At 37.0% G+C, this 26,741-nt stretch overlaps 2 protein-coding genes across 3 annotated transcripts in view; one reads left to right on the top strand and one right to left on the bottom strand.

Moving 5' to 3' along the window:
- The window catches only part of FIP1[V] (FIP1[V]-like protein), a 50,248-nt gene extending 36,411 nt beyond the window's left edge, over window positions 1-13,837 (top strand). The window contains exon 9 of one of the 2 annotated variants that reach the window (XM_088957384.1): window positions 12,136-13,837. In XM_088957384.1, coding sequence (XP_088813510.1) covers window positions 12,136-12,801 — 666 coding nt within the window. In that variant the 3' untranslated portion in view covers window positions 12,802-13,837. The remainder of the gene's footprint in view (window positions 1-12,135) is intronic. The other variant, XM_088957385.1, reaches the window with a different exon arrangement.
- A 4,363-nt stretch (window positions 13,838-18,200) lies between these two features.
- Window positions 18,201-25,494, bottom strand: LOC148843252 (large ribosomal subunit protein uL30y-like). Its single transcript, XM_088957383.1, has 6 exons — window positions 24,932-25,494; window positions 23,789-24,010; window positions 19,320-19,417; window positions 19,089-19,226; window positions 18,847-18,949; window positions 18,201-18,757 (listed from the first exon to the last, which is right to left on the bottom strand). Exons 2-6 carry the CDS (start codon window positions 23,972-23,974, stop codon window positions 18,542-18,544), a joined length of 741 nt encoding a protein of 246 aa, XP_088813509.1. The 5' UTR covers window positions 23,975-24,010; window positions 24,932-25,494; the 3' UTR covers window positions 18,201-18,541.
- Between the last annotated feature and the right edge of the window lie 1,247 nt (window positions 25,495-26,741).

Here is a 26,741-nt window from a genome sequence, read left to right as displayed (position 1 = left end):
AGACACAAATGCTCCCTGGTTTGGAGAAATTAGGTAAGGAAGTACTTTTTTAATTCTCAAGGCTAAACCTTAGAAATGATCTTGTACATGCTTCCAACCAAACTAATGGGTCTAAAATCCTTTGAGCGTATTGCATCCACATTTTTGGGAATCAAAGCTCTAAAGGTAGCATTGGCACCCAAGGTAATCCTACCTCTCTCAAAGAATTCTAGAAACACCTCCATTAAGTCACCACCTATGATTTCCCAACAATCTTGGTAAAAGGCCATTGTGAAATCATTTGGACCTAGGGCTTTAGATCTTTCCATTGAGAAAACAACATCTTTTACTTCTTGGATCTCAAAATTTCTTTCTAATTCTTTCATTAGTTCTCTACTCCTTGTTTTTGTTACTCAAAATCAGAAATGTCTTCTCTCATCTTGCTTGGGCTCTCATAAATGGTTTTAAAATGATCCACAAAAGCTTTTGATATCTCTTCCTCCCTTGTAAGCACTTCTCCTTTCCATTCTAGCCTCCACAATGTTCTTCCTCTTTCTTCCATTTGCCAAGGTATGAAAAAATTTGGTATTTCCATCGCCCTCCTATAGCCATTTACATATGGACTTTTGTCTCCAACCTATCTCCTCTCATCTAATGATTTCCTCTAATTCTTGTTTTAAATTTCACCTTTCTTCTACTCTCAATCTTCTCTTTGCTTCCCCTATATCAATTTCTTGATCCTTGCTTCCAAAGCTTGTAGCTTCTTATAGAATCTTTAGCCTTTCCACCTTATCATCCTCCCACGTGAAATTTGCTTGAAGCATGGGCAGCTCTCTTAGCTCACCCACAAGTAGGTTGAAATTCCTCATGTTGGAGCTGATTATATGGCTAGGATTGTTTCATTCACAATCACCAAGGACCATTCCGTAGACCCCTTATGGTTGCTAGTTCTGTCCAATACTCTTCCCTTTCCCTATATGAATTGGGTCTATAGACATTAGTAGAGGTGTAAATCGGCCCATGTCACCTGTAGCCCAGTACGATGGTCTGTGGGCTATGTTGGGCTTGGGGTTTTTGGCCTACGAATCGGCATGGCCCAGCACAACCCATATATATTATTTATATATATTTATATATATATATATATAATATTATTAAAGTAAACAATTGTTTTCAATTTTAATATACTAATTTATTTAATTATTGTATTTATAAGTAATTGTATACATCAAAATTCATATAAAATTAAAATTTTAAGTTTTTTCATTTTTTTAAATAAATAGCTTTGGCCTGGTCCACGGCCCGACCTGGCCCAAGGCTTGGCCCGGCCCGCGGCATGGCCTAGGCTTGGCTCTGCCCGCGGCATGGCCTAGGCTTGGGCCATGGGCCGTGCCGGGTCGACCCCCTAAGTTATCCCAAGGGAGGGCAGCACGACCCGTTTTACACCTCTAGACATTAGTTAATGTTCATTCTAACCCATCCTCTTTCCTTCTTAACTTCATTGTGATCGTAAAGTTGCCAATCAATTCTTTAGTACATTCCATTCCATCTCCTCATTCTTCCAAATTGTTTTAGTGCCCCTTGAAGTTCCTAACGATTGTGCAAAAGCCCTAATTGATTCTTTAGCTAACCACTTACTCCTCACCCATCTTCTATCCACTTCTGCCAACTTTGTTTCTTCAATTAAAACAATATCTAGTTTCTCTTTCCTAAAAACTTCTCTAATCACCCCTTTTTCTTTGACTTCCCAAACCCCTTATGTTCCAATTGATTATCTTCATAGAAAACAACATACGTCAAGACCTTGAGGTTTTCTTATACTAACGCATTTTTCTTTCCTTTCTCCCTGTACCTCCTTTTTTCTTGGTTCATTTCTTTGCCCCTCTCCCACCTCCTACTGTTTTTTCCTGTTCTTTCTTTTTGCCTTTTTAGCTCCCACCCCACTCTTTCTACCTTCCTTTTCCTTCTCCAAAGAACAAAGATTTGGATTATCACCTTCCTCCTCCAAACCTACTCTGGGGTGTATTTCTACCTGTACCAACTGCTCAAAAAGCTGCATTATTAGTTGCCAAATTACCTCCTCTTCCTCTTTAGAATACTCTATAACCCCGATATCTTCTAACACTTCTGTTGCTTCCAACGTCACACTAGGATTGGTAGCTTCTAGACAAGAAATGGTGTCACCTGTAGGCTGGACAACAACCACTAAAGGAGAGTGGGGAGCATTAGTTGAAACACAAATAGAATTAAATAAATTTTGACAAAATTGGGTTAGTCGGATGTCATCTGGGTGTTTTTTTCCTTTTCATTTGGGTGGTTGCTTCAATTTTCTTGTATCATGTTTTCTGTTTTAATTTAATTTTATTTATCTTTAAAAATAAATTAACAAAACATACCAGACCTAAGAAACGATGCAAAAGAGTCATGCAAAGAAGGCGATCGTTGACAAGGGCCTTTGTTGAGGGAGTTCTCCCCCAAACTAACCTTCGGTATGCTAACAAGGGAAGGGGAACCGTCTGTATGTTTGATTTCTAAGTGTGGAGAACTTATAGACTCTCTACGATCACCTTGGCTCTAACTCTGGATTAGAATAGGAACTTCTCTACCTTTGGTCGAGGTGTTCTCCTCTTCCAAGGGAGAACCTTCTAAACTGTAGCTCTTTTGAGGTTCCAAAGAAGGTTTGGTTGGGGTCAATATAGAGTTTTCGAAGAGCAGTATTGTTCCTAGGTCTACAACCTCCAAAAAAGCTTTTCCACCTCTACTTTTTACACTGCCAATACTAGACTGGCCATAGGATCTTTAATATTACCTTTTCTTTTACCATGAGCTTCTCGAAGAGTAGATTTTTAGCCTTAGGCTTTAGAGATCTTCTCTAGGTTGCTATTTGCACAAACTCCATCTCACGTCATGGATCTCTTTGCAAGAATATAGGAGTAAAAATTGAATTTGATGCCTCAAATTGAACAATTAGATGAGAAAGAAAGTCAAGGGTATCTAAGTGAAGAGGAAAGACAATTAAGATGGGATTTAAAAAAGGATCTAGAGGAGGTTTTGTTTAGGGAGGAGATATCTTGAAGGCAAAATAAGGGTGGTTATTGGCAGGAGCCTCGTGCATTGGGCTGCCCTTTATATCCAGGAGGCAAAATCCATGGCATAAATGGAAAGAAAGGAATGTTTGGATTACAGATTACGGGTTATGGATTAAAGGTTTGGATTGGCCTAGGTTTCCTGAAGAGTTGGTTGAGTGGTTGGAAAGAAAGTTCGAGCTAGAAGAAATAAGGGAACCCATCTTTTCTATGGATAGATCTAAAGAGTGTTCTCAGAATTCTTTGAATTCTTTGAAAGAGGGGTGATTAGTCTAGGTCTGAACTCTACATTTATTACCTTAATCCCAAAAAAAGGATGGAGCTTGTCACCCTAAAGAGTTCAGACCCATCGGTTTGGTTAATAGTCTCTATAAGATCATTGCCACGGTTTTATCTCTAAGAATTAGAGAGGTTCTTCCCACAATCATTCCCCCCCCCCAAATCAAGGTGCCTTTGTGAAGAACAAACAAATTGTTGATCAAATCTTAATAGCAAATGAGAGTGTGGCTTATGATTTGGTTGATTGGTCTCTCTTATTGGAAGTTCTAAAGTCCTTTAGTTTTGGGCAAAGGTGGTGTAATTTGGTAAAAGTGTGTATCGGGACTTGCCACTACTCCATACTAGTGAATGGCAAGGTGGTAGACCACTTCCCAGCCTCTAGAGGTATTAGGCAAGGGGACCCCCTTTCCCCCTTCATTTTTATCCTAATTGCTGAAGTTTTGGGGAGGCTTATTGAGAGGGCAGATTCTAGAAGCTTGGTTAGGGGTTGGAGAATTGGGAGGGACAGGGTTCCAGTCACTCGTTTACAATTTGCGGATGACACAATTCTGTTTTGCGATGGGGAGAAGATTAATTGGATTAGGAATTTAAAAAATGTGATTTATGTATTTGAACAAGTGACTAACCTCAAAGTCAACTTTGATAAGAGTTGTGTGATTGACATTATACATGATTGTCGGAGAGGTGGAAGATAGGTCTCAAATTTTGGATTGTGAGATTGCTCAATGGCCATTGAAATATTTGGGACTTCCACTAGGGGATAATCCTAGTAAAAGGAGTTTTTGGAATCTGGTGATTGATAGGTTCACAAAAAGGTTAGCATCTTGGAACAAAAGCTACCTCTCTTTGGGTGGTAGGATAGTTCTAATCAAGTCAACCTTGACTAACCTTCTTGTTTACTTCCTGTCTGTGTTTAGAATTCTTGAGGGAGTGTGTAGGGTTTGGAAAAACTAATGAGGGGTTTCCTGTGGGAACCAGGGGAGGAGAAAAGGGACCATAGAGTAAGGTGGGATGTAGTTACAAAGTTAAAAGTGATGGTGGACTTGGTTTGGGAAACTTACAGAAAAAGAACGAAGCTCTTCTGGAACACGAGAGTCTCATCTAGGGCTACAGGAGCTTCTCCTTGGAAATCTATCCATACAATCCTACCTTCCTTTCATCAGGTATGACCTTTGCTCAATAGTTGTCAACGCGGCTAGACGAGCCTAGGCGATGGAATCTATAAATATAAAATTTATAGATTTCTACACTTCCTAAAGGACCCAAACTATTTTATAAGTTATATTTGCTTACTAGCTACACATTACACTAAGCATAATCAATAAAATCTTTCATGTAAGTGTAATTTTCACGTGAAAACATAAAAATTGAACATTTAAATTAAAAGAAATAAGCAATCAAACAAGTGGCTGATAAAAAAAAAGTAATCAAGCAAGTGAAGTGAGAGTAACAAGTCTAAAATGGCAACACTTTAAAATCTAATAATTTACTAATTTATTTTCATAAAACCATACCTTTTGGGTGATTGAGTGTTGACCTTGAATATCTTTTTTTCTGCAACTTTGCCTTCAACAAGAAAACAAATTAAAAGAATTAATCAATCAATAAGAAATCAACTTTTCCATTAACAAATGGAAGAAGCACTACAAAAATAAAAATTTCATAAGAATTCAATAGCAATCCTAGGATTAAAATACATACCTTGGTTGATGCTTGGTAGTTTATGTAGGAACTAGGAAGTAGCCAATTAAGAAATAATAAGATGAAAGTTGAAAGTCATGAAACAATTAAAAAAATAAAAGCATAATACCATATAATGAAGAAGTGTAAATCAGCATTCATCTCCACAAGTCCACAAAAACATAAATCTGAAGTTTAAAACTTTAAATGTATCATAGTCAATCTATAAAGAAAACTCTCTATTCTCTAATTAATTGGAGTGTCTAAGAAATAAGAACCACCAACACCTCCACTGAATGCACCAACATCATTAGCACCACAATCAACATCTTCATATTCATTATTTTTCATATCTTTGTCCCACATCGTGTCTTCTTCTTCTTCTTGAACTACATTTTTTGCCTTTATCTTGTCTTCCAAACTCACCTTTCCCACAGCCACCACCTCTACCTCTACTTACACCCCCACTTGAATTTCCACGTCCATGTCCACATCCTCTTGGCCTATTCGACCCTTCAAGGATTTCAGATGACCCTAATACTTCATCTTGAGTCCATGTAAGATCACACCCTTCATAGACCAAATCATTGAGGGGTCTTTCCCAATCAACCATTCACTAGTTTCATCTACATCATCAAAGCAAATAGGGTCAAACTGCTTTGGATTTGCACGCCTTGTTGTAAATCTTTCTCGGAGGCATTGATTATATTGAACAAATACAAGATCGTTTAACCTCTTTTGATCAAGCCTATTCCCCTTTTTGGTATGAATCTACATTCACAACAAAATAGGAAAAGTTATAAAAATAAGTATTTTAACTTTCATAAATAATTTTATCACAAAACCAACCACTACTTAGAACTTGCATGCTCAACAATATAAGTTTAAAATAGCAGGAACAAAATATAAATATAAGTTTCAAGAAAAGAGAGCTTATATTACTTGGTTGTTTTGTTTTACGTTGCCTAATTCCTAATTCTTTAGAAAGCATCACAGGCGTGCTTATACTATTCCAATTGATATAGTACAACCATATGTCTTCCAAAAAGCCTCATTAATCCTTGTACATTTGCTTTGTTTTCTCAACCTCCCCTTTCAAGAGTGGCTCTTGTAACTCATGGTAACTTGGAGGCTTGTACCCAGACCCGAATTGTGTAATTGCTTCAACCATAACTTCAAAACTCTTCAATTTCATCGTATTGAAAGGAATTCTGGCTTGATAGAACCACTTTGCTACATATTCATTTACTTTTTTCCTTTTTTCCTTCTTCAAATGGCTTTCAATGCTTGTTTGAACCAATTGTCCTTTATGCCTCACTTCAACAACTTCTTTTGGACTTGGTCTCACAAAACTATCCTTAGGTCCTCTGATATTTTCCTTCTTTTTTAGTGGAAGGGGGGAATTTGAAGTTGGAGTGCTCCTACCACTTGAAATGGAGACACCTACTTCTATGGGTTGATTACTTTGATTGTTGGAACCCCTTTCAGATACAATATGCTCTCATGCCCCACGGTTATCTCCAATGGTAAAATCATCCAATGGTTTCTTCCTCTTATTCTTCTGCATATATTCTTGCATCTCCTTCGCAATACTTGCAGTAATTTTGGGATATTTAGTGACATCCCCATACCCCCGAACCAAATGTTGTTTTATCCTTTTTATTCCTCCTTTAACAACTTTACCACATAATGAGCATGAAATTGTATTTTTATCTTCCAAATCGTGCCAAAATGCATATTGTCATGCAAGGTCCTTCGATTGAGCCTTACGCTTAACACTACCACTTCCCTCTTCAGTTGTCATTCTCTATTTCTATTGAAAAAAAAAACCCCAATCAGCAAATAAAGCAAATTAGAAAACAACAAAAAATGTTAAACTAGAAAATAATTAATCTATATTATTCCTAAATTAAATAATGAGAAATATGAACAAGAGAAAAAGACTAAGACCAAGGGAAAATCAGCAATAACAATAATTAATAATTTAATAAAAACAAATAGTAATTTTTTTGATAAGCACACAAAAACAAGAAAATAAATTTTAAGTCAGAAATCAATTAATCTAATCAATAATTCAGTTAGAAATTAATAAATAAAATTTTCAAGCAAGCATTTTTCGGCTATATGATATAATCAAATTTCATTCAACAGTTCAGCTATTCATATATTTCCTAAGCAAGCAAGCAGTAATGCAATATTCAAATAGGAATTGAATAAAAAAAATCAGCCATATAATCAAAGATATTCAGCCATACAATCAAGTTTCAGACTTTTAGTTCAGCCATATATTAATGACATAGAAACTTATTTGAAAAAAAAAACTGATAAAAGGTAGAGTACAAAACACCCCAATTTTATTCAATGAGAAGAAGAAAAGAAGAATAAGAATTTAAGAAGAGAAGAAGAGTGGTGTTCGATTGTTGAAAAAATGTGGGGTGTAGCTCATGTTTTTATTTGAAAGGTGAAAATTGAGAACAATGAGTAGAGGGAGGAGAGGAGTATAAGGGCAGAGCCCCCTTTTTATAGGAAAAAAAAGCAAAAAATAGGACTTGATGGACTGGGAACAATGAGTGGAGAAAGGGAGGAGTATGGGGGCAGCCCCTATTTTTTCGGAAAAAAAATACTAAGAAGTGAGAACATGGACTGCAATTTGAAGAAGAAGAAGAGAGCTTGAAGTCTTCGGTTCTCTTCCCTCTCTAATTGAACAAAAACCCTTGTTGAAGACAACAAAAATCTTATTAGTTTGTATTCTATTGTCTTAATAATAAAATGCTAGCATGTAACCAGTTTTATTTTAAAAGAATAGAACAACCAATAAAAATATCAAAACAATAAATTAAAAAAAAAAATAGTTTCTTAAATGTATAAGGTGCCCGCCTTGTATGTATGCACCCGCCTAAGTCTCTGGGCAAGCGTCTAGTATACAAAACCAATGGCGTTTGGGCGAGGCAACCATGGGAAACCGCTTATTTGCCTAGGCAATGCCTAGGTGTCGCCTTGACAACTATGCTTTGCTTTGGTAATATTGTGAAATTTTGGGAGCATATTTGAGTGGGAGACACTCCTTTGAAAGAGCAGTTCCCTTCCTTATTTTCCCTCTCAAGGTTTAAAAATGAGCCAGTAGCCACCTTCCTAACCTCTTCTAATTCTGTTCTTGTTTGGAATCTGGGCTTTAGAAGGGATTTTAGAGATTCTGAATTGGACTCCATTGCAAATTTGCTTAAGATCCTGGATGAGGTAATTATTGACCCTTCTAGACTGGATAGTAGGATTTGGGTTCCTTCTCCCTTGGGAATCTTCTCTTGTTCTTCTTTTTTCAAAGAATTAACCCAATCCCTTCCAGCCCTTGGTTATCCTTTTCCAGTCTTGGAAGTTTGGGGCAGACCAATTTCTCCCAGAGTAGGTGCTTTCTGCTGGGAAGCTATCCTAGAAAAGGGTAACACTTTTGACTTACTTTAAAAGAAAAGGCCCAATTGGTGTTTATCCTCGCAATGGTGCATTGTATGTAAGGAGAATGGTGAGAGCTTCTTTCACTTATTATTTTCCTGTCCTTTTTTATTAGAAATCTGGTGTTGTTTTTTCTCTCTTTTTGGTTGCAGGTGGCCTTCCCTTCCAAATGTGCAAAGCTTGTTTAACACTACTTCAGTGAGGGGTCTAAAAAAAAGAGGTAAAATTTTGTGGAGATGTGTAAGAGTAGTTGTATACTGGACGATGTGGGATTGGGTCAAGACTGAAACTCTTTGAAGGTACTCAGCAGGAGATATCATTAGAAATTGGAAAGAAATGGCTTGGTCTTCTCCCTTGAATACTTCCCCTATTCCAGCTTGGACTTCAACTATGGGGTTCATTAAGTTGAACTTTGATGGCAGCAGCGAAAGAAACCCAGGCCCTTCAGGTATAGGTGGAGTGTTCAGGGATGAAGAAGGTCGAATTATTGCAATGTTTTCAGGTCCTATAGGTTGGGGGGATTCTCTGAGAGCTGAAATTTTAGCAGCTTTGGAAGGCATTAAAAGATCCCAGCAGCTGGATATTAAAAAACTGCTGTTGAAGGCGACTCTAGGCTGGCTGTTAGTTGGCTCCAGAAGGAAGACTTAAGTCTGTGGAAGTTCTTAAATGAAAGAAAGAAAATTAACCAGCTAACTCAGAACATGAAAATAAAGTTTCAATGGTCCAAGATGAGTGCTAATTCTATGGAAGATTATTTGGCCAAACAAGGGGTGGGAAGAGCTAATCTCTTTTGGGCATTGCTGTAATTTGTTTTCTAATTTTAGGGAGGGTTAAGTGATTTTACCCCTCCCTGTTAACTTTTTCTTTTCTATTCCTCTTAATAAAAGTTTCTGTTATCGATAAAAAAAAAAAAGGAAAAATGAAGGGGATGGCAATACAAGATTTTTTAACTTAATTGCAAATGGTAGAGAAAAAAATTTTGTGGCCAAGTTGGAAGTGAATGGAGACTCAGTTTATGATCAAGAGGAGAGAGCTAGAGCATTTGTTGGTCATTTCAAATCCATTTACAAGAGGCAGTTAAATGATATAATAAAAGTGAAGGGGTTAAATCGGCATGCTTCAGACGGTGAGGCAGTTTGGTTCCTAGAATGGAGGTTTGATTTGGAGGAAATTAGAAGGGTTGTGTTTTCAATGAATAGATTCAAAGGCTCCTCCAGGTCTTGATGGATTTACCATGGTGTTTTATCAAGATTGTTGGGAGTTAATCAAGGAAGACTTGTTGGAGGTATTCGATGAATCTGCAGAGAAACTTCTTTACCCTAGGGATTAATGCCACCTTTCTAGCTTTAAGAAGCTGGATATGGTTAAGCCAAGAGACTTCAGGCCTATAAGCTTGGTGACTAGTATTTACAAAATCATTGCTAAGGTCTGGCTCTGAGATTAAGAACTATACTCCCTTATTAAGTCAATTACAGAGGGCCTTTGTTCTTGGGAGACAAATTACAATCATATTTTGGTAACTAATCAGTGTGATGCAATTGGAAAGGTCGAAAAAGAAAGGTTTTATGGCAAACTTAATTTTGAGAAACCTATGGTTCGGTGGATTGGTCTTTCCTCCTAGAGATAATGAAATAGTGTGGCTTCAGAGATAGATGGTGTAAGTGGATAGATGGCTTCCTTCAAACTTAATATTATTCAGTTTTGGTAAATGAGGGATGGTTAGGGATTTCTTCCTGGCTTGTAGGGGCTTAAGGTAAGGTGACCCACTCTCCACACTGATAGAATGGAGGTTTTCAAGGGTTAGAGAGTTGGTACGATTAATACTGTAGCAACCCATTTTCAGTTTATTGGAAGGTGGAGAATATAAAGTGCTTGGTGAAATTGTTTGAGAAAATCTCTAACCTGAAGATTAATTTGGATAGAAGTTGTGTGGTTAGGGTAAAGTTGGAAGATGGTGTTATAAATTCAATTGCTGCCACTGTAGGGTTCAACTTCCTTTTGGACACTGAATTATTTAGGCATGCCTTTAGGAGCAAACACTAAGGGGAGTAGGTTTTGGAGCTCAATCCTAGAAAGATGTGCCAAAAGGTTGGCCATTTGGAAGATGAACTATATATCTTTGGGGGCAAAATTACCTTAATAAGGTCTGCTCTTGCAAATCTTCCTGTTTATTACTTCTTTGTGTTCAAGATGCCACAAAAGGAGGCTTTGAAATTAGAAAAAAAAAATTGAGGGATATCTTGTGGGAATCGGGTGAGGGGAAGAATATCATTTTGATTAAATTGGGAAATAGTGTGCAGGAGGAAGGAGAAGGGGAACGGGGGATTTGTAATGTGAGAAAGAACTTAGCTCTTCCGAGTAAATGGTTGTGGAGATGGCCTAATGAGAGTGAGAGTTGTGGTACAAAGTGGTGGAGAGTATTCATGGCAGATTGGTAATGATTAGGATGTGGGGGTGTCTTGTCGGACAGCCTTGACCTCTCCATGGAAAGCTATCATTGGCTTTCACCCATGGTTTCAATTTTTGTCTGGTATGATATTAGTTCTAGGAACAAAATTTTGTTCTGGGAAGATGTTTGTGTTGGGAATGTTGTGCTTAGAGAATATTTTCTCCAACTTATATTCTAGCTCTCTGTTCAACAAGGAACCCGATTGTGAAGTTTGTTTCTTCCATATCCCTTACTAATGGTATTTCTTGGGATTTATGTTTTAGAAGGGGTTTGAGAGAGCAAGAGCTTTCAGTTGCCAGTTTTTTGCTAACTATTGAAAAAGGCTACTTGGATCCTTCCAATTCTGATAGGCATATTTGGTCTTTTAATCCAAATGGTTCTTTTACTTGTCTTTCTTCTCTTCTTTGTGCTCTTTCCTTCAACCTAGTCTTCATTCAAGAAAATTTGGTGGAAACTTGTCCCCCCTAAGGTTAGTGCTATATGATGGGAAGCATTCTATGGAAAAATAAATACAGTGGATATTTTCCAAAAGAGAAGGCCTTTTTATTGCTTGTCATTGGTGTTTTCTTTGCAAACTAATCTCTTGTTCATTTTCTATAGGTATTTGGGAAAGGTTTTTCTCTTTATTTGGGTATAGGTGGACTTTGTCTTGGGCAGTTGTAAACTTGTAATCATTATTATTTTTCATCTTAATAACATTTTTCTTTTTTAATTGTCAAAAAAGTGACTATTAGCAGATCCCAAGTTGCAACATTTTTCTTATCCCCAACCATTAATCATCATTATCATCATCATCATCCAAGCCTTTATCCCCAACCATTTTTTTTATTAATCATCATCATCATCCATGCCTTATCCCCAACTATATGGGGTTGTGGCTACATGAATCCTGTTTCACCATTCTGTTCTGTTTATTAGATAATTCAATGAGGAAAAACATATGACCAGCTGGGATGGTCTACAACATTTGGTGGAAGAATTGATAGGGGCTATTCTATATCCAGAATTTTTTCATATACAATCCGGACATTTTTTTTACCAGAAATTCTAGGATGGCCACAATAAGTAATGAATTCATGACATGATTTTAGCTTTTCTTCACTAGTTAAATGAGTTATTGAATATTCTCAATTGCAAATTTACAGTTATCCATAACAAAATTTATTTTCCTAACAATAGAGGATAGCTTATCATGAAAATTTTGCCTGTGTTTAGATAAGCATGAAAAGCATGAGTGAGCAAGAGAGTGGTGACATGTCATCACTAGGCCCTATTGACTCTAGGGGTCCTGGCAATTCAAAGTCCATGGCACCATCCAAGAAGAGTCATCAGGAACCTGAAATTCCACAACCCCCCTCTTTCAGGAAACATGGGGAAGATGATCCCTCAGACGATGAGCAACAGAGCTCAAAGAGAGGTCGGTCAAAGCTGGAGCGCTGGACAAGCCAGAAAGAGAAGGATGACAATGGTCGTACTGCATATTCTTTGTCAAAGACCAAGGACAGTGACAGGATTAATAATGACCGGTCTCCCTTGGCCAGTGAAAGGCCTGATGAATCATCTATGACAAATGAGGCTGTTGGCCAACATCTTCTAGTGGAGAGCAGAAATACTGGTGATTTAGAGAAGGTTGTTGACACGGAACCTACACCTGGAAGCCAGGTCGACTCTGAGAAAATCGGAGATCGTCACCTGGATACAGTGGCAAAGCTAAAAAAGCGTAGTGAGCGCTTCAAGCTCCCAATGCCAAGTGAGAAGGACAATACATCAAACAAGAAGACAGAAAGTGAAGTGTTGCCGCTGATCCAGAGTGAGACTGTTGCAGATGCAGAGATCAAACAAGAGCGACCAGCTCGGAAACGAAGGTGGACCGGTAACTAAGGGCAACGAGATTTTCATGGGCTGTATGGCTCCTGTGTCTCTGGATCTTCAGGTAAGCACTGAATCGTGTGATTCTTCAACAAGGAATTCCAGGGATCCAATTTTCCCATATTCCTGGATGCTTTCTAGGCATTCTGGCAAATTCTAATGCCGACATTTTCAAAATTGTGCTTCGGCTAGTTTTGAAGCCGAATGATGGATTTACTCTCCCTGTACACTGTTGCCATCAAAATACATATTCTCATTATGTATGTATACTGAGTGTAACATTAAATGGGTCATAAGACAGTGGCCACAGAAAAATGTCTTTTCTGTTTTGAGTCGGGTCGTTTCATTATAACTGCCGGAGATGCATCTGCGATGTCATGGTGATCACTGATCATGTTCCAGGCATGGGCTGTGTAAGTCAGACCCATCGAAAGGCCGCCGGCATCATCAGAGTCCATACTCCAGAGAGAGGGCACCACCGCGTCCACATGGAGGCAGCTGGGCTCCAAAAGCAAATGCAATGGCTTTCCGGACCCATTGAATTGAAGTTCCAATTGTTAAAAATGATTCAACATTTGCTTAGCAAGAAGTAAGAACCACCACCTCTAGTCCAAGTGCATGGAAATGAAGTTCCAAAGATTGCGTGTTGAAGAAACCATAGATGAATGAATGGAAAGTATACGCATCAACCAATGGAATTTTACTCATGGAGAAAAGTCATTATTATTTTGATAAGCTCTCCCAACTTCAGAAGATGAGGGCCATGCCCATGCGCGGCTGATTTCGACATTGAGGAATCAGGCAGGATTGTATAGTTGCTAGAGTAGATTCTAGAGTCTAGATTTATTTTATTTTGTTTTTCTTTTCTTTACCTTTCTTGCCTGCGACTCGGTTCTTCGCAATCCAAAAACAGACATGGTTAGGAAGGATTTTAACTTCGTGTTTCATGAATAAACTGTCGAGAAATAATCAAACAGGAAATTTGCAGTCATCGATACAAAAGAAAAAAAGAGAAATGAAACAAGAGGATTTTATTAAGCTGTAATAATTCGTGTTGCCTTATTATTATTAAAACGTCTTCAAGTGACTATCAATAAATGTTTTGCCGAGGCTTCAATAAATAAATAAATGTATTGCTGAATTTGTTCGCTTCGACAAAGTTTGAAAACAGCCTCTGTGCAGGGTAAGACTGCGTACATTTGTCCCTTCATAATTCTGTGTTATACGTGGTGGTTCTCGGTCTCTGTCCTGGACTGGATGCTCCCAATTTTGAGATGTGGTAAGAAATCGATCCGTCGCAGGCCTAAATTCTTCGTGGTCATTTGATTCAGATGTTCATATGTGCTCTACTTTCATTAGCCCACCAGATTTTTATTAGAAATAATTTTTAATTTATACTACTATTAAAAGTGAAAATTTTGTTTAACTAAAATATTTAATTTGTGAATTTGGTCCCTTTCTAATGGTAAGTGTGAAAGATATAGTTTCAAACAATCTTCTCATCTATCCTGTCAAGTCATATTTAAGTCATTAATTCCAATTAACATTAATTGAATCCTATTCTTGAATGGAATATCATTATTTTTGAGTTCGATCACTCTAAATATAAGGCCATGAAATGTAATTTGAATTATTACCTTTTTCATTCATTTAATTCTCTTTCATTAATTTTTATAATTAGGGTATTAATTCCCATTAACACATCGAATCATATATTAATTAGTCATTATTAAAAAACAATAAGTGTGAGAAACAATGATATTGATTATAAAATTGATATTGTTTCTTTTTGGTGGCTAGTCAACAATTAACCTTTTGGGTCAAATGTGTAAACTCTTACATTATAATTAAATGATAATAAAAGTTAAAAAAAAAAAAGATGAAAGCACACAAAGTATAAAAATACAAAACATTTTGAAAAAACATTTTGGTACATCTCTAATATCATATATTCATTATATTAAACAAAAATAAATATAAGAAATAAAGATAACTTTTATAGACAGAAATATAAAAAATGTAAAAAATTTTGAAAACATATCGTTTACAACATCATAATCATCATGAAAAAACACCTACATATATACTTACTAGTTTACAAATTTGATTCTAACTTGCCATTGCCATCATGTCATCTTTTAATGTGATCAAATACCCCTACCACAGTTATCAAGAATAAAATGAAATAAAATCTCTAACACACGCCAACCCTCTATCCCCTACCCCAATAAAAGATGTTTTACATTGTAGGGTGGCGAACCGGGACAGTGATACCAACTACGAACCTGCTGTCCGTTAGTACATCAGCCAGCATCATGACCGTTTATTTAATGCACTTACACCTTAGAGGTTGCAGAGTCGATCCATACTCCTTGCTCCTTAAAGGCTGTAAGTGTGAAGTAGGTGACGGGTGGAACATTTCCAGAGGTGGAAAAGGAAAGATTGGTATCTTGGAATGCAGATCTGGTTCGAAGGTGGAATATATTACATAAGCAAGGTGGCACTCGAACTTAGAGGCGAGATGTAATCCTCCAGCTGTTTGATAGAGCTACAGCTGAGGCTATCATGGACGTAAACATCTCTGAAACAGGGGTGACGACACTCAACGACAAGGTGGTATGGAGACGGGGAGGGAAACTACACCACTGCTTTTGGGTTGTAGATACTTCTAAATGAAAGCCCGGGTTCTTCAACAGATGAAGAAATTCATGGTAAATTTACGTGGAGATGCTTTGGAAGATCAAACCAGTGTTTCCAAGAATCCTTTTATTTCTGTGGAAGTGCATTCAGGATATTTTGCCCACCAGAGCAAAATTACTTAAAAACCGACCTGGAACCAGAACTGTTATAGCCACCGGTTTCCAGGTCAATGGTTCGAATAGAGGGCCCGTTCCAACTTAAAAAAAAAAATAAAATAAAAATGGCCAAAAATTATTGAATGGGTCGAATGGGTCAGGTGGTTCGACCACCCAGATCAGTGGGTCACTGACAAAATCAACGATTTTTTTGTCAAAGACCAGGCTAAGGGTGAAATAGAATCAATTGTCTGGATGATTCCCAGGTTGACGGTCCGACCATCCAAATCAACAGAGGTTCAAAAACATTATTTACAAAGTTGCCACAAAGTTTGAATATGACCTGTTATTGAAAATTTGCATCGGAATATGATCAGTCTGATTTGATTGGAGTACCTCATATGCAAATTCCAATGGGATTTAGATTTAATCTGACTCTTCTAATTTTTTTAAATACAAAAAAAAAGTTAATTACTTTTCAACTTTTATATATAATTAATTAATGTAAATATAACATGTTGAGTTTATTATATATCAATTTACATATAATATAATATAATATATTTTTTCATATTTAAATATAATTATATAAAAATTGTGTATTAAAATCAATAAATATTATAATATAATCAGATTCAGATTTTAATTAGATGGGATGAAATCAAATCCAAATCTGATCCAAATACATAAATGCATCTTCCAAATCCGAGATAATTAGATCAAATGTTGGATTGGATTGCAAATTTTCAAGTATCATTAGCAAGCCTACTTAACAGTCTTTTCAACTCGCCATTGACCCGGTCAGTTGAACCACTCGAACCATCACCCAGTCAAGATTTTGGATCCGGTTTGAGTAAAACTCAGAGGTAAAAAAACCGTTGACTTGGTAAAAAACCGTCTGACCTAGACAGTTGGACCATTGATCCATTCAACCTAGTGACTGGGTCGTGGGTTGCATACTAACTCTGTATGGAAATTGCATGAGGCCATAACTTTACACTTCGATGTCTGATTAAGGTGAATTTTTTATTTTATTTTGGATAATGTTTTCGAGATCTATGCATCCCAAAGGTGCATTCCCTCATTTTTTTTTCAAAAAAAAAACTTTTTGACATCAAATTATAATTTTTAATATTCTTTACAAATAAAAAAAATTAATATTTAATTAAAAAACATAAATTAAATATAAAATATTTCATATATTACATGTAAAACATAATAATACATTATTTATTCATAAAATACATGTTTATAAATTATAATACCTACACACATATCTATCTATCTATATATTTATAGACATATATATTTGAATTTTCATCACTGATGTGGCATGGTCTGACCCGTCTGACCTTGCCAGTTGAACCAGTGACCTGTGACCCGGAGTCTAAAACGGTTCAACTTCCGGGTCGGTTTTTAAAACACTGCTACTTAATATTGATCCTACTTGTGCAATTTGTGGCTCAAAATTAGAAACCCAAACCAATGTTGCTTCCCAGCCCTGTAGCTAAGTCGTGCAGCGTGCTGGTTTGGAGTTGATCTGATGATCATAACCTATCGATGTCCTGTGGTGCATCGGAATCCGCAGGAGCTATCTTGAACGCCTGACCTCTCACTTGCTGCTCCCGTAGTGCCAATGGTGTGGCCCGTCTGTTACACATTGTGACTGTAACTGAGCATTTGGTTGAACTAAGATGCCTATGGGCTTTTTCAAAAAAAGAAAAAAAAATGTTGTAAATTACAAAGGAATCAATGACAAATTACCTTTCTGAACTTTGCAACAAATGGGCGTCACCGTTAAGTTAGATGAGAGAATGCATTAAATAATCAAATATTTATATGAACTTTTATTTTTCTTTTCCTCATCCTTCTCTTAAACCCTAATTGGTTTCTTGGAAGGATACTTGAAGATGGAGAGAAATTCATGACCAAGGTTTAAAGTATCGATATATATCAGCCCGTATTGGCCGATCAGGAGTATCCCGATATACCCCTACAGAGGGTGTATCGGGCTCTAACTGGTTCAGGGGGTGGAGGAGTCTTAAACCGGCCCCCCTAAACCAGTTTTGAAAAAAAAGTATCAGGGGCATATCAATATTTAGAATCTTGCTCATGACAAAGAAATAAAATAAGAATGTAAAGCAATTTGTTTTTAATCATTCTTGTTATTTTAGCCGATTTTATTTGAAGAAAATGAGAATACTTTTGAAGTTCGTATGGGTATTTTGATAATTTAATACATTCCGTTGTTTGACTTACCCCCCTCTGATTCTGATTCGGTTGGTGGCATTTTATTGATCAAGGTAGGAGAGGTTTTAGATAATTTCTTCCCAACTCTATTGAAATAGACGCCCGTCCACTCTTGAAAGGTTTTGAACTTTTAATCATCTACAACTTAGCTATTCATTCTGACCCTACCACGATTTTAGTTCTTTAATCAACAGACTCTCATCACTAGGAATTTAGGAAAATCTGAAATCATATAAAATATTCCAAATGCCTACTAGAGAAACGTGCCATAGAAAGGAGAAAAATGCTTGGGGAGTTATTGGGCAAAGGACGACTGAAATAGAAATTCACCAGTAGAATGTAAAATATATAAGATCATAAAAAGGATTAGATCAAAATTATTTTTATAAAGGGATATTTGAACTGAATGCCATAGAATGTAAAACATATGTCCGGAGCACAGGTCATTGAGATGAACATTTGAACTGATGCTGCATTCCAGCATCACCACGACAAATTCTCCCATCTACCAAAACTTTTATATGAACATACATGATATAAAAACTCGAGTTGGCATAACTTGTTGGTTGGCAATGAAAATGAAATTGATTCCATGATAAAAATGTGGGGACACAGCAGGTCACTTGAGCTCTTAGCATAAGAAGCATGAACTGAAACTAGCTCCAACTTTTGTATTACATTTTGCATTGAACCGGCATTCTGTAAGGTTAGTTCATCATATCGATGAGATCATTGATTTTATCCTCGCGATCACCAGAGTCACCGCCATCCTTGTATGGTTTCTTATTAAACAGTGAACTTCCTTCTGGCTTGTTCAGCTTGAAGGGCCACAGAAAACTTGCTACTTCCTTAAAATGTGGACCAACTGTGGCTACCTCATGCACAACGTCTTCTATGCATACAACACCATATTTTCCAAGCGCCTGAAACCACCAGGGAAAAATTACAAAGAATTCACATACAATGCCCAAAGTTAAATAATGAATTATAAATCTCCTAGAAGGTCAAATGCCTGCTCAATTATGTTATTGTCTGTGAGAGGGACCATCTGCTTCTCTATCTTTCCAAAACCCTTCTTATAAATTAACTCTTTCACACTCCTCAGATTAGGATAGCTGCAAATAGACATAAATTTCATACAAGATGTTATGATCAAAATGATTTCATACTGGGACTAGTAACCAGTTGGATAACAAAGGAAAAGTCTTCTTTTTTGGGTAGAAAAAAGAGGAAAAGGTCGGTTCCTTAAATTACCCATATGTTATAAATGGTTCCACTTTCTGCAGCATACCCATTATCCCGTCACTTGCTTTTACAAATACACCACTATGAATACTCCACAACTTCAAAAACTGCAATATCTTTCTAGTCTTCGGATGCATATCATTGGTGCTGAAAACACACAGAAAGTGTTCAAAACAAGGAAGCCAAAGCATAAAAACTGGAACATTTCAAGTATGGAAATATATTGTCAGTATTTCTCACCCACAAATGCGGATTATGAAAAGCAGCTTGGATTTGGGTGTAACTTGCGATGATCTCCTCCGCTTTGCCCTATGTTTCATTTGAATGAGGTCCAGTTCCTAGAAGTAAGAAGATATAAGCAATTACAGAGAATGGAATCTGGCTTCCTTCAAAATAATATTCTTTCAGTAACTATCAATAATTTTTTCTACATTAACAATCAAGAAAAGTAAGCAGTCAGACGGTTGCTTATGAGCATAAAAAAGTATGGAGATATACATACACATGCCAATAGCGAACCAAAGTCCATGTCAAGGAAAAGAGTAGCAAGGCAAGGTGAAAATAATGCATGTTTCAATTTTGAGCAATTTTGCTAATAGTACTTGTACAAAATCATTTCCACCTGATGCTTGAGATTGGGACTTCTTGTTGGGATCAAGATGTTGCTAGAGTGGGAAGTAATGGAATGCTCCAGTGTAAATCATAGGTACTTCATATGGTTCAATTCTGATGCGATAACTCTGTATGGCCTTGAAGATCTCCCCTTTTCACCCATAATCCAGTTTTCCACCATATAGAATTTTTGTGCAGTACTCTTTGAAAGAAAACCCTCTTATTTTCATCTATCAGACATTCATGGGAAAAGGAATTTCTAATAGATGCCATCTAGGTGTTCAAAATAAATAATGAATTAGTTGCACGATTAAAATTATTATTGCATTCTTTTAGATGGCAAGACAATTCTAGTAGAAGTCCAAGAGAAATATATGGACTGGATAATTCTAGTAGAAATCCAAGGTTAATGGTTCATGAGGAATATGACACAGTTAGGTTTCAGTGGGTGGGCAGATCGGCAAATGCCTTGGCTGATTTTCTTGCTAAACAAAAGGCTACTCGGGTTACTTTGTATTGGGCTTCTCTGTAATTTTTCTTTGTTCTGTGTAATCAACTAAAAGGTAAATGGAATCCTCCATATCCCCTTCTAAAAGGTAATGTAGCCTCTCGTGCCTCTTCCTGAACTGTATTTTCTTTGTCTATGATTTAATGAATCTTATTATTCATCGATCAAAAAATATATGGACTGGACAATTGCTAAAATCTAGTATCTTTGACCAAGATAATCTAAATGGACTCATCAGATCACCACCAACATCTTGAAACTCATGCATACGCAAGTATATGTATCTTGCAGTATAATTAACTTCTATTATAACCAATTCATATATTTCCTTTTTATCTTTTAAAATTCCATTACTTATTTTATTTTAATAACCTTCTCTTCCTAAGTAAATAATCTATTTATTTGATTATGTATTCTAGTATTTTTTTTAACATATGCTAATTTATAAACATTTCAAATAATTACTTCTCATTAAATTCAACTTTTCATTGGTTCTAAATGGTTTGTACATGAGAATGGGAAAGATATTGGCAATTTTTTAGGTTTAAATTTTATTGGTAATTTATTTGTTATTTTTAGTTAAAGAAAACAACATTCATTTTTAGTTTTTAGAAATTGATGGGTCCCACTACCATGTGTAATGGGTAATGTACAAGTAAGGTATTAGATTGAGATATGGACTGACAAATTAGGATCCTTTGTTTTTTTTTTTTAAAGAAAAGGGCAACTGAATTTATTATGAATCAAAAGAAAAGGTACATGAGATGATGTACAAGATAAAACCCAAAAACAAAACTACAAAGGCAGGTTTCTGTCACTGTAAAAAACTTCCCTAAGTGTACCAGAATATCAAGAATATCTCTTGCTTCCATCAGAAAGTGAGCAAGCCTCCAGGGACCACTACTTTCTCTCCTAACCAGTATAGAGTGTTGACAGGTTAGACAATCCCTGTTCTTTTGCTATTTGAAGACCAGTAACCATAGCTAGGATCTCAGACTTTGTGGAGTCAGAAAATCCCATTGAGTCCACTGAACCAACCTAATGCTTCCATCTCTTCTTCTTAATATACCTACTCCAGTTGTATCGGTATTTCCCAAAGCACTACCATCAAAATATAGAACACAGTCCTCCTCTTCCCTATCCAGAAGGAGCATGGGAACTCTTTGAGGGGTGAAGGAAGAAGAAAACAAGATCTCCACATTCGAATATAGATCATTCAAAGAACTCCCTTTTAAGCCCCATTCGTTTACTGGTAAACAAGGGGGAAAAGTTGGTCAATGGGTATCTCTTTCCCATTGACCAACTTTACAGTGTTCTTTTTGCAATAATGGGCCCCACGGTAAAGAGACCTTCATTTACCTAGATAAAACTTACCCATCTCCAAGGTGGGTAAGTAATTTTCCCACCTTGGGGAAAAGTTTATAAAACATAATGGGACAAGTTTGCCCATTTTAACATTAGCTTTTTATGGGTAAAAAAAAAGCATTTCATTACTTACCTAGGAATCAAAAGAACATAGGTTAGTGAACTTACCTAGGTAAGTCTTACCCAAGAAACATTTAACTGGATAAGTGCACTTACCCGAGTAAGTGAGAAATTTGTAAACAAACAAAGCCTAAATTCTATCAAATTCAGCATCCACAAGTTACACAAAATATATGAGACCAATTCACCCACAGATCTACATTTTTCTTTAAAAATATGGTTATTTCTTGCTTCCCACACACCCCACATCACTGCTTGGACCACCATATTCCAATAAAATTTCCCTCTTCTACCAAGACTTGTACCTTGCCATTGCCAAAGGAAATCTTCTATATGTTCAGGGGCAGCCCAGTTGTAACCTATAATAAGATTAAGGAAGAGCAACCAAATCCTCGTTTCTGGACAATGCCAAAGAAGATGTTCTGCAGATTCACCATTACTGTGGCAAAGGGTACAGACATGGGGGAGATGTACAACCAACCATTGTTCTTTTCTGCAGTAAACCACAAGTGTTTAATCTATTCAAGTAGGCCTCCCATACAAAGAACAAAACTCTATGGAGATGTGTGAACACCAAATCTTCTTAAAAGGGAAACTTAGACCATTTCCTTCCATCACCAAGGTCCTGAAAAATGAATTTGTTGAGAACTTGTCAGCAGGGCAAAGCTTCCAAACTCGTTGGTCAGGGAAGAAGAGGAAAAGTAAACCTCTCTTTTTTTTATAATAAAAGTAAACCGCTCTTAAAGAGTAGAGGTCTGCGGCTTCTCCAATCTCTACATCCCTTAGAGGTCTTCTTAGGCCTAATTTGTTTACAATTTTGTAACTTACCCGGGTAAGTTCACTTACCCAGGTTAAGTTCACTTACCTATGTTCTTTTGATTCCTAGGTAAATAATATAAATACCTTTTTACCCATAAAAAGCTAATGTCAAAATGGGCAAATTTGTCCCATTATGTTTTACAATTTTTCTCCAAGTTGGGAGAGTAACTTACCCACTTAGGAGATGGGTAAGTTTTACCTAGGTAAATGAGGCTCTCTTAACCGTGGGGCCCAATAGTTAATGCAAAAAGAATGATGTAAACTTGGTCGATGGGTAAAAGATACCCATTAACCAACTCCCCCCCCACCCTCTTTATTTACCAGTAAATGAATGGGGCTAAACTTAAGTTCCAATTGGTTTTAGAAGATACAAAAGAGAGGCAATGGGAAATAATTCCCCCCACCCAACCAAAAATCTGCCCAGAAATTGGTTTTTCCCACTTCATACCAGACAAAAGAATTAAAGTATTATTGATAGAGGTAATACCTTTCCAAGCATTGGTAACTTTTACCTGATTCAAGTGAAATGTTGATGACAACAGTCCAAGCTGCTTCAGGTTCCAGCAAATAACTCTACAACCACTTCCCTAGAAGAGCTATATTTCTCTCCTTGATGTGGTCTAAACTGAGACTGCCACCTTTCTTTTTCTTTTCTTCTTTTCTTATGAAAATTATGAACAATTATCAAGGAAATATGGCTATGGTACCTAGGGAACTACCCAAGGATCTATGTTTTCTATAATAAACAAATCCATTGCCTAGGCGACTAGGCAACAAGGCACCCCCCCTAACGCCCAGCCTCGCCTTGGCACCTTGAAAACTATGCTTCTAATATTAATCTAGTGTTATCTCATGAAATTTCCAGACTGGACCTCACTTAGGAGGCATAATAATTCTCACCAATGGTCCAAAGGTATATAATACTCATGATTTCTTCTTTATAATAAGAAAATAAGTTCCAAAAGTTCTAGCCATACTTGTGGGCCTTATAAAAAATAGGCTTCATCAGACAATCTGCATGATGTAACGTGAGAGAATAAAGGGAACAGACATTTAGGTAAATAAGGCAATAGAAGATTTTCTTAATTGGGAAACTAGGCAACCTTCAAGAGCACATATGCAAAATGAAAAAGAAATTGTTAAAATGGGCAGTACTGCGGGTAATGGTAGAATTAGGGCTAATGTTGTAATACAAAACCAAGCATTTCAACAAATGTATTTTACTGAGAAAAAAATTCCCTAATATAATCATTTTTCATGTTTATAATTAGGTAAGGATGGTTACTTTGCTCCGGTATTCTCTAATGAATTGCTCAGCACTTTTGAAGAGGTTCTTCTTGGAGTCTTTAATTCTCCGTTTTCTCTGTTCCAACTGCTCTCTCCTTCTTATTGCAACCTCTTCAGTGTTTTTTCTTTTTTTCAGTATAACCTCTGGAACATATGCCAGGGGCTTTGGCTCTTCATCAGCCATGTTGATCTGTGCTACCCAGGCACCAGCAGAAAGAACCTGCACCAAATCAACAATAACCTAGAATGAAAGGGAATTCAAAAAAAAAAAAAAAGTTAAAAGGCTGGCTTAAACTTTATAATTTTATGCCAACAAAATAAAAAATAACAAATACAAGTAATGCTTAATTTCAAATTGCATTAAAAGACAGAATTACAAAAGAGTCCACTGCTTCCTTGGCATGCTGGGTCAAGCTTAGGCTCAACATAGACTCAACTCTAAGAATAGTGTTCCTAGCCTGAGGTCCAGCTCAACCTGAGGTGAAACCTTAGCCCAGCCCAGGGTAAAGCCTAACATACTTGGGCCAGGCCTCACGTTTGATCAGGCTTAGCTGGTTTAGTCATATTGGAGTCACTTAAAAGACTAATGGTCCTTATGCATTGTTTTAATGTCCCCCATTGCTACTTGACCACATTCCACAATTCCATTTATTTGAAGCCAACTAGGCCAGATAAATCCCTTTGATATATTACTAGGGCTACAAAAGGATCAAGTAGGATATAACTAGAGTCAGACATGATTCAACTGATTTTTAGAATTCAGATTCTAATAGAATCTTACTCATCGGATTTAAGAAATTAAATTAAAAATGATCAAAATACCATATCTTATTAATAAAGTGAACTGAAAGTATTTTTTATTTTGTATATGATCAACAGATTTTTTAGAATAAAATCAACAGATTTAATTGAAAATATTTCTACCAGACTTCAACCTATGACTCTTCAGTAAACAAGCAACATTCTAACCAATTATATTAATAAAAATGAGTAAAACAAATTTTAATCCTCAAAAGGGAAAACAAAAACCTAATCTTAAATCCGGACTGGTACCGAGAGGTACCTGAGCTGAGACAACCCATTGCCGGTAAAACGCAAAGAGAAAGGAAATCCGAACAGACGGAATGAGAGAAGGGACTACCTGAGGAGAATGTGACCTGAGAACAATCTGCACAGAAACACCAGAGACGCCTGACTTGCGGCAAACAAACGAACAGAACCGACCTCCGAGCCAGACGACGATTGTTGGTACCGATTTCAGTCCAACACGATCAGATGGTGACCGTCTTCAGTTGAGCTTCAGCCTTCCGAATACCAGCAACAGATTCTCGGCGGACAGCTTCCAAACAGGGGAGGTTGGGAAGTTGGAAGACTCCAATCGGCAGCACTGATGAGCGTGCCAACGATGAAGATAGGTGCGGGAAAACCAGTGATCGGACGCGAAATGATTCGTGACGCCGGTCAGTGAAATGAGGAAGAAAAGAAAACGAAAACGAAAGAAAGAAAAACAGAGGAGAAAAACTGCGGACTGAAGGAAGAAGGAGAAGAAAAGAAGAAGAAAGAGAAGAGAAGTCGGTGGAAAGAAGAAAAAAAACGAAAAAGGGGTCAGCGAGAGAGACACCGGTGGTTGGACAAATCCTCCGCCGCTCTGATACCAGGGGACGGCGAAGGTCTACGGTGAGTGTTCGAAAAATTAGGTTAAATGGGAGCTTCGGTTTGGCTTTATAATGGGGCAGGGATATTTTCGTAATTTTGCTAAATTGGGATCCATGGTTGAACCGGATTCTGGTCCCATTGTGGGTGGTTTTGGGTCAAAGAAATAAAACGTGGGTCTGACCATTGAGAAAATTTTTCGTGTTAGCGAGATTGGTTGAAACGTTATCAGTTTAGATGGAAGGGTAAATATGGGTATTTTTACCTGAAATTTCATAGGATGGGACTTTCAGAAATTTTGAGTTGATTGGTAGGGTTGAATTGGCCCAATTAGGCATGGATTGGGCAGATCTGAAAAGCGCATAATTCGATCAATCTAAGCCTTAAAACAAAATCTTTGTGTGATCGAGGGGCAAACAAAGGCAATTTTGGGTAAAATTTCATAGGGTAAGTTTTTTCGGCAATCTGAGGTGATTGGTAAGATTAGATTGGACCAAATGAGCCAAGATCAGGCGGATTTGAAATTTGGTCAATCTAGAGCTTCAAAACGAAATCTTTGTATGATTGAGGGTAAATGGAAGTGTTTTGGGCTGAAATTTCATATGTAAGGGTTTTTTTTGGCATTCTAGGGATTGGCAAGGTTTGATTGATTTAGAAGTGTTTGGATCAAGGGAATATGAGTTTTGAAGGTTTAGGCTAACGATAGGTGTTGGAATGGAATCTTTGTTTGATGAGAGAGTAAATAAAGGAATTTTAAGTTGAAATTTTATGGATAGGGGTTTTGGGATGTCCTGGGCCTAATGGTTAGACATGACCTAGTGGTTAAGGTGTAAGTGGGGGTCGATCGGGCCCATCAAATAGGTATTGGGCATGTTTAACAATGGGTTTGAAGGCTTTAGGCTGATAATTGGGCTTTCTACGTTTTTTAGTGTTTCAGAGAGGTTGGATGGGTCTGATCGGGTGTTTAAGGCAAATTGAAGGTTTAAACGACAAACTGAGCAAAAATCGAATGCAAACAATTATAAAACCTAAAAAATGAGTAGTTTAACTAGAAGGCTATTCCCTAATGCAGCCTTACCAACTTCCCCTTTTTTAAGCTCAAATCATGCCCCCTCTCCCCCCCCCCCCCCTAATTCAAATCACATAGGATAAATTAGGGGTCAAAACCCTTTCAGTTTTAACAAATGTAGACTAAAGAGGCTAGTTTAGAGAGGTTAATACAAACTATTTTGGTTATAAATCCAAAGGGTTCAAAAGAGTTGAGTTAAAAAAAAGAAAAAAGAAACTATTGCAACAAA

This window comes from Nelumbo lutea, chromosome 8 (assembly GCF_056320005.1).
Source record: "Nelumbo lutea isolate HS-2025 chromosome 8, American lotus-T2T, whole genome shotgun sequence".
In the NCBI taxonomy this organism is placed as follows: Eukaryota; Viridiplantae; Streptophyta; class Magnoliopsida; order Proteales; family Nelumbonaceae; genus Nelumbo; species Nelumbo lutea.
The sequence above is the reverse complement of the archived record's forward strand: the minus strand, read 5'-3'. Positions and strand labels throughout refer to the sequence as shown.

Coding starts and splice junctions, on each gene's coding strand:
- LOC148843252 (XM_088957383.1), bottom strand. CDS start 23,974: ATGGCTGATGAAGAGCCAAAGCCCCTGGCATATGTTCCAGAGGTTATA. Junction 19,418..23,788: donor TTAGAGAATACCGGAGCAAA/GTAACCATCCTT, acceptor TCTTACTTCTAG/GAACTGGACCTCATTCAAAT. Junction 18,950..19,088: donor GAACCATTTATAACATATGG/GTAATTTAAGGA, acceptor GTCTATTTGCAG/CTATCCTAATCTGAGGAGTG.